This window comes from Marmota marmota, unplaced genomic scaffold, assembly GCF_001458135.2.
Source record: "Marmota marmota marmota unplaced genomic scaffold, marMar, whole genome shotgun sequence".
Lineage (NCBI taxonomy): Eukaryota > Metazoa > Chordata > Mammalia > Rodentia > Sciuridae > Marmota > Marmota marmota.
The window spans coordinates 5,841,885-5,857,214 of NW_026000196.1; the positions used below are offsets into that span (position 1 = coordinate 5,841,885).

The following is a 15,330-nucleotide window of genomic DNA, read 5'->3' on the forward strand; positions in this document are numbered from 1 at the left end:
TATATATATATATATATAAAATATATATATAAAATATATATATATATATTTTTAATCAGGCTGAGGAAATTCCCTTGTATTCCTCCATGTTGAGAGCTCTGTCATGAAGGTCGTGGAATATTATCAAATGTTTTTTCTGTGACTGAGTTCATCACACATTTTTTCCCCTTTCAGAATGGTTTTAAGAAAAGCCTCCTGCCAGTGGGCTCATCTCAACCTAGGTCTCAAACACCAGTAGGGGAGATGTGTGTATCCCCCTCCCCCATTTTGCTAGTCTGGAATAAATTATTATTAAAATATTGTTTTTTCCAAACAAGGGGTATTTGCACATGATAAAAAAGAATCAGTAAAAAGTCAATGTGACAGGCAAGTTTCCTTCAGTCTGGTTTTGCCTCTTGGGCAGCCACATAGGCTCATTTCCTTCAGTGTTGTCTATGGCTGCTTTCCTGGAACAAGGGCAGAGGTGAGTAGTTGCTATGGAGACCTTATGGCCCACAAATCCCAAAATATTTTCTATTTGGAATCTTTACAGAAAAAAGTTTGCTAATTCCTTTTTTGGTCTTTTTACTATTTTAGATGATGCTGCCATGATACTTTAATATATATATATATCAGTTGCACTTGTGAATTTCTGTAGGATGAATGCCTATAAGCGGAATTGTTAGCTTGTATTGTGTCAGCACTTGTCATTTTGATAGGTATTACCAAACAGAGAAGTTGAACCAAGTTTTACTCTCAGTGCACAGCCACCACGGTAATAATAATATGATACTTGCCAATCTGTTAAGTGAAACACGGTACTCATTGTAGTTTTAATTCATTTCTGTGATTATGAATAAGCTTTAGCATCTCTTCTTAATTCTAAAAAATCTTTTATTTTTCATTTTAATTCCTCCTGAGTGTCCAGCGCACTCAGGAGCGGAGACTTGGCGCCTCCCACCAAGTGGGATGCTGGGTGTGGCCCCGCAGGGAGGCGGGTGGCCGGTGGCCGGGACCCCTAGGACCCTCCTCCTTCCCTCCCTAGCCACGAAGCCCCGCCCCGAGTCCGCCCCGGGCGGGTCGGGGCGGAGCACGTGGGCCTGTGGGCGGTGCCGAGCTGCCCGATTTATTCCGGTCCCAGAGGAGCAGGAGCGAGAGCTCGCGGGTCCCGACCGTCCAGCACGTCGCCCGCGCCCCCACACTATGCAGGACCCCCGCGCTGCTGGCCGCGCTGTGCGGCACGCTGCTCTGCGCCTCCGGCCTCTTCGCCGCTTCGGGTGAGTGGCCCGCGCCGCCCTCTCGCGCTCGCCCCTCCTCTCCGCGTCTCTCGGAAGTTCTCCGCGGCGCCCTCCCTCCGCCTCCCTGTTGACAAACTTGGGCGAAGCGCGGGGGACCCGCGCCGGGAGGCTTCTCCAACTGCGCCCTGGCCGGAGAGGTGGGCAGCGCTCGGCCTCGCTGCTCTCCGTGCTGGAACTTTTAGGCAGTGATTGAGGGTGGCGCGCTGGGTGGGGACGCGGGACACCGGGTGACAGCCCTGCGCCCTCAGGGATGCGGCATACACATAACAAAGGAATCCGCTGCGTCGGGCCTCTCTTTTCCCGTCTGTAAAATGAAGACCTGTAACTGTGGCTGACTCTCGAATCCTTCCACCGCTTTTGAAACGAAGCGTTTTCTTCGACCAACTTTCCCCGGCAACTTCCACCTGGCTGGACAGTTCTTTGGATTTTTGCGCCCCCGCTTGTCCCGGTCTGGTCAGATAAGGGAAGGGCTGGAGAGTCGGTGCGGTCGCCTGGGCTCCAGGTGGATCCGGCAGGGGGCCAAGAGAATGGGGAGGAACTTTGAAAGGGCTGCCTCCTGGTGGGGAGTCTCCCGACTCCCTCCCTCCGGTGGCCTTGGCCGGGTGCTGTATCTTCCGTGGTCCTCCTCCTCCGCTTAGAGGCCCCCAGTAGACAGCTGGGCCTCCGGCACGCGGTTCCTGGGGATGCCTCATCTCCTTCGCTGTGAAAAGTGGTGCCCACTGAGGGTGAGGGTAAGAGCTCTTCAGATAGCTCCTCCATCATTTTCTCATAAAAATGAGACTACAGCCCTGCCATCCTATAATGGGTGGGACCCCCGCCTTCCCCGAAGCTGAACTGGTCCTTCCCAGCCACCGGGCAAGATGAGTGGGTCTTCAAAGCCCGGTTCCGCCTCCTCTCTGTGCCCCCAATTAAGTGTTCCCCAAGCAGATGACCCTGTGGAAATTTACCAAAGAGCTGCATCCTGAAATCCCAAATGGCTTTGTAGAGGGTGATCTGCCCCTCGCCCCCGCCCCTCGCCCCCCGCATGAGGAGGGGACTCACCTCCTCTACCTTGTGCAGGTTACTCTGCCCCAGACAATCTAATGCTTGGCCCGGTAAAGGACACCCTCCCTCCCCCATCCCTATACCACTGTTTAACCCCTCCCCCCAGTAGTATAGGGGGAAGGTGCCCTAGGGAAGGAGGAAAGAAGTCCCTGTTGGGTTGGGGGAGCCCAGGTCTTGGCCATTCCCAGCTTCTGGAGCCTCTGTGTGAGGCTTGCCTGTGGCCTGCCAGGTCAGAGGAGGGGATTAACCTGCTATTTAAAGCCAATGACTAATAGCTCTTTGGGAGCCGCCTTAAGCTCCCCAGGCCCCTGTGAGGTGGAGCGCTGAGGGCTGTGTTCATTAATGGTGTTGCCTGAGGAGCTGGGCAAGCCTGAGCTCCCTGGGGCTTTGAGATGTCAGAAAGACCCTTTATTCTGGGGTGGTGACTATGGGGGGGGGGGCGTTCTCCTGTTTTAGCCAAATAGCAGGTTTGGGTGTGCGGTCTTGAGAAGGCCCTCTGGGATTCTACCGTCCTTAGAGGACCCTGGTTAGGGCCAGCTAACCCTGGAGGAGGGCCGCAGTTCACTGGTTGACATCAGAGCCAAGAGACTGAGGATGTGCTGGAGTAAGGAGGGCTTCCAAGGGAGTGGGCCAAGAACCCTGCTTTCAGTGGGCTCCTTTCCGGGTGTGGGAATAGGAGCAGGATTTGAGCACTGCCCTACATACAGTCCTACAGACCACAAACCCAGGTGCCTATCTCAAGATAGCTGCTGCCGATTTCTCTTTCTCTTCCTTCTCCTCCTCTTCCTCCCCCTTCCCCCCTTCTCCTGTGTTCTTCATCTGAACTGATAATGCACATCTGTCACCCAGGGCCCCATCCAAAAGCCATAATGGCCTCTCCTACCTTTAAAAACTCTTGCTCCACAGTGTCTCTCAAATCCATCCTTGCCCCTCACTCTTTTGATCTGACTTCCTCCCTCACCATTCATCCAGAGGGATCTGTCTGCAGCCACCAAACCCTCCCCATCTCAGGTGACCCTGTCCGTGTTTCTGAAGGTGGGATTTTTCAACCTTCTTCCAAGAATTAAAACTGGTTTCCCCATCCTACCTCACACTTGAGAAAGTGTGTGTTCCTGTTGGACAATGCTGTGGAGACTGAAGGAAAGTTAGAAGCTACTAATTGGCAGGATGCAAAATCTAAACTTGCAATCTTTTTTTTTTTTTTTTCCTTTTTTTGGTGGTACTGGGCATGGAACTCAGGGCCTGCCACATGCTAGGCAAGTGCTATACTGCTGAACTACTTCCCTTGCCCTTTTTATTTGCTTTTGAGAGAGGGTCTCTGTTAAGTTGCTATGGCTGGCCTTGAACTTTCTGTCCTCCTGCCTTAATCTACTGAGTAGCTGGGATTATTGGCGTGTGCCACCGTGTCCTCCTAAACTTGTCATTCTTAAGATCTTTCCTGGTCTGGCCCAAACTACCCTTTCAGATACATGTTACTATTCTCCAACACAGCATGCCCTCAGTGCTTCTGCTTTTCTAGAATGTTCTTCTGTCATTTCCCAGGTTGAAACCTTCTCATTCTGTCTTTTAGACCCAGCTCAAATGTCCCCTCATTTGTAAAACTTACATCTCCCTGGAAGAAATCAGACTCTGGTGGCCCCTGTGCACTTTTCTGCTAGTGTGTGGCACTTGTTTATCATCTGTTGACTGGCCTTCCTTTTCTCCACTGGCTTCTCAAGGACTGGGCTGCATCTGGCTTTCCTGTTTCAGGGGCCTCACATGTTCATAGTAGTTGACCCTCCAAACATTAATGGAATGATTAAGTAGGGACTGCCATTGTAGGTGACTTCTGCGACTCCAGCCTGTGCCTGAATGGTGGGACCTGCTTGATGGGCCAGGACAACGCCCTCTTCTACTGCCTCTGCCCTGAGGGCTTCACAGGCCTCATTTGCAACGAGACAGAGAGAGGTACCTGCCTGCAAGGGCCTGCTTTTCCACCCTAGCCCATAGCTCTTCCCCAAGTAGGCAGGGGTCTCCAGTGCCTCTCCTGATGACACCTAGCATTGCCCTGGGAACTTCCAGGTCATAAGGAAAGCTGGATGCTTACCTTATTTGGAACCTCCTTGGTTCCAAGCTAACTGAGGCTCCGTCAGGCAGATTTGGGGGAAAAGAGAAGGAGGTGGTAGTAGGCTGAATTTGGGTAGAGTGTCCTTTTGGGCTTGGACTGTTTGCTGCTTCCTGTATGTCCCCAGCTCCTCACTGATCACCTGCCCATCTTATCTATTCCAGGTCCTTGTTCCCCAAACCCATGTTACCACAATGCTGAGTGCCAGGTGATTGGCGATGCGCACCGAGGGGATGTCTTCACCCAGTACATTTGCGTGTGCCCGCAGGGCTACGTGGGCGTCCACTGTGAGACCAGTGAGTTCTCTGAGTGCCTGCTTCTGAGGCAGACCCTGTCCTGTGCCACAGGCTATAATCTGGCCTGATTCCCTGAGGCAAGGATGCCTTCGGGGAGACTGAGGGGAGGGAGAGCATCTCAGTTAGGCCAAGGCGATAAAGGGCCCTGCTTTCCTCCCCGGGCTTCTTTCTGTTCTCTTAGACTGCCAGCCAGGCCTGACCTTGCTGCAGGGGAGGCAGGGGTTGTGGTGACCCCAGAGGTCATGGGAGTGCTGTTTCCCGAGTCACCACAAACCAGACACACAGTGTTAGAATTAAGTCTTGGGATTTTTCTGCCATTAAGGGAAAACAAACACATTCTTAATTTTTAGGGGCCCAGCAGCTTAGTAAATCACGCCTGGTCCAAGTTTGATCTAAGGCTTCCTCATGGAGGGGAGGAGGGGGAGGCTGGGTCATTCTCTCATGGTGTGATGGCCAGAGGCCTGGCGTGTGCAGAGGGGCTGACCCAGTTTGACCTACTCTGTTATCCACATGGCCACAGAATGGCCTGGGTGGGTGCCCAGCTGGCATTGCTGGCAACAGTTTTCCATGCCTACTGGGAGTCCCTCCCTCCCTGGGCCCCAGTCACACCAGGACCCTTTCTTGCCCTCTGTGGGGTGGATGGGTCCATATTTGAATTTAGGGTTGGGTAGAGTGGGGGTCCCACGTTCTAGCAGGTCATTTGCTAAACATCTTGGGCTGGGGGCAGAACAGTGACTGGTCCTCCTTCAAGTAGATGTTGGGGTGGGCTCTGAGGCTTGCTGACCTCCAGAAGAAATGGGGCTGGGTCCCTGACGAAAAGCAGGCAAAGTGCCAGGATGCCCTTAACTTCAGAGGAGGCCGTGCTGAGGGCCCGTGCCTTGGGCTGTGCACTGAGGCCAGATGTATTTGAGGTCCTGGGTGGAAGGATGTGTGTGTGGGTAGGGGAGGTCGCCAAGGAAGATGAGCCCTGGGTGGGGCCAGGTGGGCCACTAATTACCGTCCTGGGAGCCGAGGTAACCATGGGTGTGCCTGAGTGGGAATTACCCACCTAGCCTTCTTTCAGCTTCTCAGCCAGGGGCTGGATATGGCAGCACCTGGTGTAGAAGGCAGGAGGTGACCACACAGGCAGGGGACCCCCCAGAGGGATTTTGCAGCCCCTCCTTGTTTGTTGTGTGGTCTCTTTCCTCGATGCCCACATAGAGATCCCCACATTTGGGTCCCTTGGTGTGGACACTGTGGGGTGTGAGGATCGCCCTGGAGGCCCACCTGGGGTCATATCTCTGTATAGCCACTAAGATCCACTGTATAGCCTGGATCTTAGGCATCTGGCCCCACTTGGCACTTCACCTTCCTTGTGAGTGTGTTAGTATCAAGCTCAGCATGAGCATGAGCCTGGGATGTTGGATTAAGAGGTATCAGACTGGGTGCGGTAGTGCATGGCTGTAATCCCAGTGACTCAGGAGGCTGAGGCAGGAGGATCATAAGTTCAAGGCCAGCCTCAGTAATTTAGCAAGGTCCTGTCTCAAAATAAAGAATGAAAAGGGTTGGGGGTATAGCTCAGTGGTAGAGCACCTCTGGGTTCAATCCCTAGGAAGGGGGGGGGGGGACAGAGTAGATTTGTCCTGGGTCCTTTGCTTGGCAGCTGGAAGCACTGTACATCTCTGGGGTTGAGAGTCCCAGACTGGTGGGGAGATGGGGGTGTGTGTGAGTGTAGGGTTGGTGGCTGTCCTGGGTCCCTGGTACCATGTCGCTGGGGTAACAATGTAGGTGATGGGGCCGCAGGCAGGGATGTGTTCACAGATGGCTGAGGACTCACAGGCGGAAGGTGTAAACGCTAAAGGGAAAAGAGGGTGGCGTTTTGCCCCACCCACAAAGCTCCTGCCAGTGGGATTCTAGAAAACTCTGGGCAGATTTGCTCATTGCTTTGTGTGTGGTGTGTGTATTGTTCACTACTGTCTGAGGTACCCCTTCTCCTGAAGCCACCCTGCTGGGGAAGCCGGGGGGCTGGGCGGGGCATGCTGAAAAAGAGGAGCTCACACTGTATTTTCTCCCACCAGTCCTCGTGGCACTTCAGAAGTGTTGCTGCCCAATTCCCTGTAAGAACAAGACCCACTGCAGCCTGGAGGGAGACTGCAGCTGCGGGTCATGGCGGTCCCGGCCTGGCCCCTCTCTTCCTCACTGCGCCTCCCAGGCACCTTTCCTCTGTACCTGTTCCTGGCACTCTGCCCTCATTGTCCCTTTGTGGTCTCTGCTGTGAGTGAGGGTCTGAGGTTGGCTCTGGCTCTGCAGCAGAGGTCACACTGTCTTACTTTCTTGTCCTTTGGTCCCAGCTGGGCCCTGGGACCTGCTGGGGTGGCCCCCCTCACTGTCCTGTCCCTTCCTGCAGGCTGTGCCAAGCCTCTGGGCATGGAGGAGGGTGCCATCGCTGACTTCCAGGTCTCCGCCTCTTCTGTGCACTTGGGCTTCATGGGTTTGCAGCGCTGGGCCCCGGAGCTGGCCCGCCTGCACCGCACGGGCATCGTCAACGCCTGGACAGCCAGCAACTATGACAGGAAGCCCTGGATCCAGGTATGGAGAAGATGCTGACCTGGGCAGGGTGAAGAGAGAAGGTGAGATGGAGGGTTTGCATCTGGGGAGCTCATTCCTGGCATCCAGGCAACAAGGTGACAGGTTTCCATTGGTGAACTATCTGTAATGGGAGGGAAACCTTGGGGCCTGGGGTAGATGGTTGGGATAAGTAGGGAGCAGGTCCTGGTTATGGAGGGGTTGTTTGCTCTACATGAGGCCTCTGGGGGCCTCCTGTGCTTTCCCCAGCCCTGGCCTAGAGGGCCCGAGGAGCAAACCCCCCACTAGAGCTACTCCTTAGCTGCCCGTACTGTGTTCTGCTTGGGTTGTCCTCCACTGGGTGGGTGATAAAGAGCTGGGCCAGCCTGAATCCCAGGTAGAAAGACCCTGGGAGATGAGGGTACTATCCTTCTTTCCCTGGGTGCAGGTGAACCTGCTTCGGAAGATGCGGGTGACAGGTGTGGTGACACAGGGTGCCAGCCGGGCAGGTTACGCCGAGTACCTGAAGACCTTCAAGGTGGCCTACAGCCTTGATGGGCTCAAGTTCCAGTTCATCCAGGATGAACAGCGGTCTGGAGACAAGGTGGGCCTGCTGGGGTTAAGGTCAGCACCTGGTAGGTTTCTAGCCCAGGCCGAGGGCCCCAGAGAGACAAGAGTACCTTGGGTGATTAGCCATGAGGTGAGCCTTGGTTTTTAGAAACTGGTAAAGTCAGAGCGGGGCGTGATGGCGCACGCCTGTAATCTCAGCAGATTGGGAGGCTGAGGCAGGAGGATTGTGAGTTCAAAGCTAGCCTCAGCAACTTAGTGAGGCCCTAAGCATCTCAGCGAAACCCTGTCTCTGAATAAAATACAAAACAGGGCTGGGGATATGGCTTAGTGGTTGAGTGCCCCTGGGTTCAATCCCTGCTCTCCTAAAAAAACTGATAAAGACAGATTGTGACCATGTTGTGTGATTACAAGTAATAGCCCCCCTTTTTAGATGAGAATAGAGAGGCTTAAAGTAGTGCAATGACTTGTTGTGGTAGTGCTGGTTGAGGTGGGTTTCATTTTGAACCTTCGGAGATACAATGTATAGCTGTGCAGGTTGTATACTGACTGCTCAAGGAGGTCATTACTAAGCAGGTACTATTTAAAATACTTATATTGAATGCTTGTATACTTTTGTCTATAGAAAATTGTCATAATAATGTATCTTGAGAAAGGAGTGTCTTTTCCTAATGTGCACAGAGGCACTCTATCAGTTACAGGTAGCCCTGAATAAAAGATGGAGGTTTATGCTTGGGCCTCATAGTGACACAGGAAGGAAGGTGTAAGAACAAGAATCTGCTGAGGGCTGTGGGGTGGTCAAAGGAAGCGCTGCTCTCTGAGCCCCTGCCTGCTCTCCCAGCCCTCTGTCTACCTACCAGGCCTAAAGAGGAGGGTGTGGAAGTCCAGGAAGGGGGGCCACTCACACTGATCCCCTCCCTCCTAGGTGTTTGAGGGAAATGTGGACAATAGCGGCCTGAAGATCAACGTGTTCAGCTCGCCCCTGGAGGCACAGTACGTGAGGCTGTTTCCCGTGTCCTGCCGCCGGGGCTGCACCCTCCGCTTTGAGCTCCTTGGCTGTGAGTTGAATGGTGAGTGCTGGGGACCATGGTGAGTTCTGGAGGTGGCCTTTCCTGTCCCCTCTTTTCTTAAGCTGGGTAGTGGCAATAGCAAGTCCTAGGGACCTGAGCTCACATAGGACATACATGCCAGAGGCATCAGCCCAGGTTTTAACTGTCCGCCAACCTATGCCTGTGGCATTCCACGTACTGAAGAAAAAAACGTCCTTTCAGTTTTCAGAGTAGTTTCATTTACTCTGGTTGTTTCCTTGAGCTCCTAGAATATATAGCATTAGTTCTGTTTTGCAGATGTTACCTCCAGAGAATGTCTGCTTTGTTCCTTGATGTATTTCTGGTGCCTGATAAATATTTGATAAGTGAGTGAATGAATGAATGAGGGAAGTGAGACCTAGATAAATGATTTATCAAGAGTACACAGCTGGGAGGTATAAAGCTGGGTATAAAGCCCTGGGCTTCTGATCCTACCTGTCCAGTGCTTTTACTGCAACTTCCTATAGTCTGCATTCAAGGGAAACACGGGGGCTTCCAGGATGGTAGGGTGTGGATGCTTTCTGCTGCCCTCTCCAGATTCCCAGATGGAAAGATGGGGACCAGAAAGGAACAGATTTCTGATAAGCCAGGAGAAACTCCCCATTGGAGAGGTCTGGGTGCCTGGCTTGAGCTGATGGGTGCTGTCTCAGCCCAGCTCAGTTCAGCTTTCTTGAGGTCTTTGCAGCCACAGTGCCACCTTCTGGTCACCAGTGGAACTGTAGAGCTCACTAGGCAGAGCCATAGAGCTGAGAGGTGGCTCTTTGCCTTACGAAGGACCTGCCCTCCTGTGCCCTGCATCCCCTCTCTGTGTACTTCTTCCTGTTATCTCATTTTAGATACCATCTAGTACTTCTCAGAACTGAGTTCTGTGATTTGCTGGGTTCCTCTTTGTTGTGCTGTACTGGGGGTGGAACCCTGGGCCTTGTGCCTGGTAGGCAAGAGAGGTCTACCACTCTCCCAGCCTTTTAAAATTTTTATGTTGGAACAGAGGGTCTCTAAGTTGCTGAGGCTGGCCTTCAACTTGCAGTCCTCCTGCCTCAGCCTCCCTTGCTGTCGGGATTGCAAGTATGCTGCACTGCACCTGGCTACCACTTTTTTTTTTTTTTTTTTTTTAAGGATAAACTGTAGTGATATGACCCTCTCCCAGGGTCACAGATTTTTGAGCCATCTCATTTAAGTGGGGGTTAGAGACTGCCTTCTGCTAAAAGGAAATTTGAGCAACTGGTAAAGGATGGAGCCAGGTCTGTGCTCCTCTCCTTGGAGTCCCTCACTCCTTATAGTCTTAACTTGAAGATTTGGTTCTTTTTTTTTTTTTTTTTAAAGAGAGTGAGAGAGAGAGAGAGAGAATTTTAATATTTATTTTTTAGTTTTCGGCAGACACAACATCTTTGTTTGTATGTGGTGCCGAGGATCGAACCCGGGCCGCACTCATGCCAGGCGAGCGCGCTACCGCTTGAGCCACATCCCCAGCCAAAGATTTGGTCTTCAGGCTGCCATAGTAACGTATCTTGAGAAAGGAGTGTCTTTCCCTAATGTGCGCAGAGGCACTGTGTCAGTTATAGGTAGCCCTGAATAAAAGATGAAGTTTACCCTTGGGCCCCGTGCTGACCCAGGAAGGAAGGTGTAAGAACGAGGATCTGTGATGCGTGAGGCACCAAAGCTGGCTTTCCCTTGGGGCCAGGAGAGGCCAGGCCTCACACATGAGGAGGCAGAGTTGCCCTGGGTGCTTCCCCCAAGGTCTGGCCTGGCTTCTCTCCCTGCAGGCATTTCAGTTGGTTGGAGAGAGTATTAGTGTGCATGTGCATATATCTGTGTGTGTGTGTGTGTGTGTGTGTGTGTGTGTGTACAGGTGGCGCTAAGCTCTGCATGTTCCCCAGGAATCCACAAGGGTACTAGTGCCCTGCACTAGGATTGGCCTTTGCAGGCAGGTGCCATGTCCCTGTTGAACTGATTAACCATTTAACTCAAGAAATTTTCTAAGCTCCCCCTGAATATCTGACTCTAGGAAACAATATGAGTGAGACCCTTGACCTCATGGAACTTGCATTCTTATGAGGGAGTCAGATTGGAGACAAGGAACAAATAAAGAAAGATCAGATAGCAGAAAGAATTCTGAAGGAAATGGTGGAGGGTGATGGGAGCGGGCAGCACAGTATCTGCTGTGGGGCGTGGCCTTTGAGTAGAAGCTTGAGTGATGGAAAGGCAGTCATTGGGAAGCATGGAAGGAGCTTTCCAGGCATGAGAATGACAAGTGCAAAGGCTCTGGGGTGCATTGAAAGATAGATGAAGGCCTGTGGGACTGGAGCCTGGCTAGAGAATGAGTGGTGGCTTGGTGGGCATGGAGCTCCATGGACCAGCAATATCAGTGTCACCTAGGAGCATCCTACACACGCAGACTTCCAGCCCTGCCCTAGGCCTGCTGATACAGAATCTTTATCTTAACAAGATCCCCAGATGACCTGTGAGAAATAGAACTTTATTTATCGTTTGGTACTGGGCATTGAACCCAGGGATGCTCAACCACTAAGCCGCATCCCCAACCCTTTTTTTTTATTTTTAATTTTTACTTTTGAGACAGGGTCTCACTAAGTAGCTCAGGGCCTTGCTAAGTTGCTGAGGCTGGCTTTGAACTTGTGATCCTCCTGCCTCAGTGTCCAGAGCTGCTGGGTTTACAGGTGTGTGCCACCGCACCCAGTGAGAAGTACTACTTTAATACCTCATTTTGCAGATGAGGACATTGAGGCCTAGAGAAGGGAAGAGACATCTTGGGTTCACCTAGTGAATGATGGCTCTTGCCCTGGTACCCCCCCGCCTGCATTTTCCCTAGAAGTCTGGGGAGGCCCAGAGGGAGATGAGCATGGCCTTCTAGAAACAGGTGGTCTGTGCACGGTCTTGCCTTAAGCAAATGATGCAGAATTGGTGTCCTCCGCAAAACTACCCCAGGCTGTAGCCTTCCCAAGGGTCCTCTGTTCTGGACACAACAGACTAGCCAGCTGCCAGCCCAGGAGCACAGCACTGACCTCACGAGGTGATGGTACAATTGGCAGGCTCCTCAGGGCATCTGGGAGGCAGATGTCTCAAGTGGCCAGGATGTAGGCATCCAGGGATGGCCAGAGGAGGTGTGTCCCAGATGGCTGTCCATGCCTCCTACCCCCACCTCCCAATTCCTTCAAGGGACAGGCAGTTGTGGGGCAGGGACCCCTCCAGGTGTGAGACACACCCATCATTCTTTGGAGAGTTTTATCTCTTGCCCATCCCCAATTGTTCTGGCCAGGCGCAGGTGCAGATGTGAATGCAAAATATTCCAGCACATTCCTGGGTGTTTGGGGTGGGTCGGGGTGCAGCAAAGGCCACCTTTTTAGGCCAGCCCTCCCAGGGCTATGTGACAGCATCCCAAAAACATTTGAGTGTGCAAAGGCCCTATGGTAGAAATTAGACAAGGTGCTGCTGGAGAAGGTACAGGAACATCCCTGAACACTGGAGATTCTCTGACTTTTCTACTTTCCACCTGCTGGAGGGCGGGACTATTGTCCTGCACATCATGGAGCTGCCACCACGCAGGCCTTGGTTGGGTCTGGCAGGGGGCATGGTGGATAGGAGTCTGTGTGTGTATGACTTGGGCACAATGCTTAATGTCTCTTAGCCTTGATTTTCTCATCTGTAGAATGGGGTTGCTGATATCTACTTCTTTAAGGTTTTTCTGTGGCTGAAGTAAGTGAAGGACTGAAGAAAGCACTGGGTAAATGGCATGGTGGTGGTTAATGTTTTGGATGATAGTCCCAGAATCAGTAGTGTGGCCAGCAGGCATGCAGAGGAAGGGGGAGTGCCGGAGGAAGGAGGAGGGAGATGTCAGTGAGGTGGTCAGGGCAGGCTTCTTGGAGGAGGTGTCTTTCTAGTCCGGTCTGAAGGTGGAGCTGAGCCTGCCAAAGGAGAAGAGCCGTGGCTGCAGGGATGTCTTGGGTGATGTTGGGGTGGAGCTAAGACCAGCCGAGGTGAGAAGAGAGCTAAGCAGGCAATGACAAGTACAGCAGTTGTCCCTGAAGACAGGTGGAACTTTTTTCTGTTGTCAGGATACCAAGGCTGGTGTGGAGGTGCATTCCCATGTCCCGGCTGCTTAGGAGGCTGAGGCAGGAGTTCAAGACCAGCCTGGGCAACATAGTGAGACCCTGTCTCCAAAAAAACAAAAACAAAAAAAGAAAAGAAAGACTGCCAGGGGCATATCGGGGTCTGTGGTTCTTCCCCTTCATTGCCTTGTGCTCATGCCCTGGGGAGCTGCGGATCCCAGATCCAGGTGACAGCCCCCTGTCTGCTTGCTGGCAGGATGCTCTGAACCTCTGGGCCTGAAGGACAACACCATCCCCGACAAGCAGATCACAGCCTCCAGCAGCTTTAAGACCTGGGGCCTGCGTGCCTTCGGCTGGTACCCCTTCTACGGGCGGCTGGACAGGCAGGGCAAGTTCAACGCCTGGACTGCCCAGACCAACGATGCCTCCGAGTGGCTGCAGGTGGGTCCGGCCCCTCCTGGGCTGCAGGCTGGTCTGGTGGGATCAGGTGGGGCTGCCAGGTCTCCACCCAGCCCAGGCCTGTGCTCCCCAAGAGACTCTCTGCAAAGCCTTGTTTGTCTTTGACTTTTCTTTTTCTTCCTCCCAATACGCCCCACCTTTCTTGTGCTCCTGCTTCCACGAAGGCCCCCTGGTGGAGAGAGGGTGCATGTGTGTAGGGTAGAGCCACCTGTGGGCAAACAGTAGGGCAGGATGGAGGAGGGACACCCCCCCCCCGACACACCCCACCCCACCCCGTGTCCTGGGACCTTTCCATATGCACACAGAACAGATGTGCTCTGACTTATGTAACTGAGACATATTGAGTGATGGAGAACCAGAGCTTGTGTTAGAAATGGGGAAACTGAGTCCTGGCAGGATGAGGATCTGCTGGGGCTTGTGCTGGGTGGCAGTGAGTTTCCTTTGCAACCTTGATCTTGGGACGTCTGTCCAGGGGCAGTTTCCCCACAGTGGTGAGAGATGGGGGCAGGTGTCTGTCTCTGGATCCAAGGAGCTGGCCAGGAGTCGGGTTCCAGGAAGGGCTGCCTGCCTTGGCAGGGATTGCTGTAGAGTTAGCCAAGCCCTAGCTTTATTGAAGTGAAGTGCCCAGCACCATGGGTGGTATTATGTGTGCCCATTTTATAGATGAGGAAGCTGAGGCTCAGCCAAGGAAAGTAGCTTTCCCCAAACAAATCATGCCCCAGTGCACCTGCCTCTTTCCACCTTCCTGGAGATGGTGCAAGCCAAGAAAATGTGCGTGGTTTTCCCTGTAGGTTGACCTAGGTTCCCAGAAAGAGGTGACAGGCATCATCACCCAGGGGGCCCGTGACTTTGGCCACATCCAGTATGTGGCAGCTTACAAGGTGGCCTATAGTAACGATGGTGTGAACTGGACCGAGTACAAGGAGCAAGGGGCTGCGGACAGCAAGGTGGGTGTCTGTCCAGGGCCTTCCCCTCACTATTCCCAGGGCACCGTGGGGAGGGAGGCTGACTCTGGGGTACTCCTGACACCCCCTCTGCCTCCAGGTCTTCCCTGGAAACTTGGATAACAACTCTCACAAGAAGAATATGTTTGAGACATCTATCTTTGCCCGCTATGTGCGCATCCTGCCTGTGGCCTGGCACAACCGCATCACGCTGCGCCTGGAGCTGCTGGGCTGTGGCGGTAGGCCCAGCCGAAGTAGTGAGGGCCGTTGAGGCTACTGGGCCACCTGCCCCTCCCAGAACCTCCTGCCTCCTGTGGGCCATGCCTCTTTGGAACTCCTTTCTGATTGTAGTGGGGCTGGGGGCAGGGAGGGCAGTGGGGCTTCAGAGGAGATGCCAACATGCAGTCCCCTCCCTCCCTCCCTGTCCTCACCCCCACCCTCCATCTTCCACTGTCCCTGGCACCCAGCCCTCCTGCCATCTCTTTTTCTCAGGCACTGTGGAGTTGAGTAGGTCTGGGATGGACAGGGAGGGGCAGGCTCAGGACTGTGGGTTCCCTACACCTCTCCAGAGTCCCCCACTCCAGGCTCTGGGTCCACTCTGCCAGGGTCACCTTGAACACCTTTCTGCACACCACACTCCCATGTCCCCAGAGGAAGCCGTGAGGCACAGTTTGGAAGTAACAGGCTGCTGCCTCAGGCCTGCCACTGCACCCACCCGGCAGTACTTCCCCTTTATCCCCCTGGAGACCCCTCTGGACCTTTGTCCCGAAGCCCTAGGAAGACAGAAGCTGGGGGGGTGCGTTCTGTGGACAGATGGGGAAGCCAGCTGGGCAGGGAGGTGGGCAGGCTGGGTGGGCGTGAGGGCCTCTGTGCTGGCTCTTCACCCGCGAGCACACAGGCAGCTTCCAAAATATATTTGTATTCTCCACTGGAATTCTTGCCA

At 53.3% G+C, this 15,330-nt stretch overlaps 1 protein-coding gene across 1 annotated transcript in view; it reads left to right on the top strand.

Annotated features, from left to right (window-relative positions):
• Mfge8 (milk fat globule EGF and factor V/VIII domain containing) overlaps positions 1–15,321 on the top strand; it is a 17,820-nt gene extending 2,499 nt beyond the window's left edge. Inside the window, exons 2-10 of the mRNA XM_048790138.1 lie at positions 1,025–1,256; positions 4,143–4,268; positions 4,590–4,721; positions 7,108–7,289; positions 7,714–7,869; positions 8,758–8,902; positions 13,241–13,425; positions 14,235–14,390; positions 14,488–15,321. Of these exons, the coding sequence (XP_048646095.1) occupies positions 1,025–1,256; positions 4,143–4,268; positions 4,590–4,721; positions 7,108–7,289; positions 7,714–7,869; positions 8,758–8,902; positions 13,241–13,425; positions 14,235–14,390; positions 14,488–14,658 (1,485 nt within the window). The 3' untranslated portion in view covers positions 14,659–15,321. The remainder of the gene's footprint in view (positions 1–1,024; positions 1,257–4,142; positions 4,269–4,589; positions 4,722–7,107; positions 7,290–7,713; positions 7,870–8,757; positions 8,903–13,240; positions 13,426–14,234; positions 14,391–14,487) is intronic.
• The last annotated feature ends 9 nt before the right edge of the window (positions 15,322–15,330 follow it).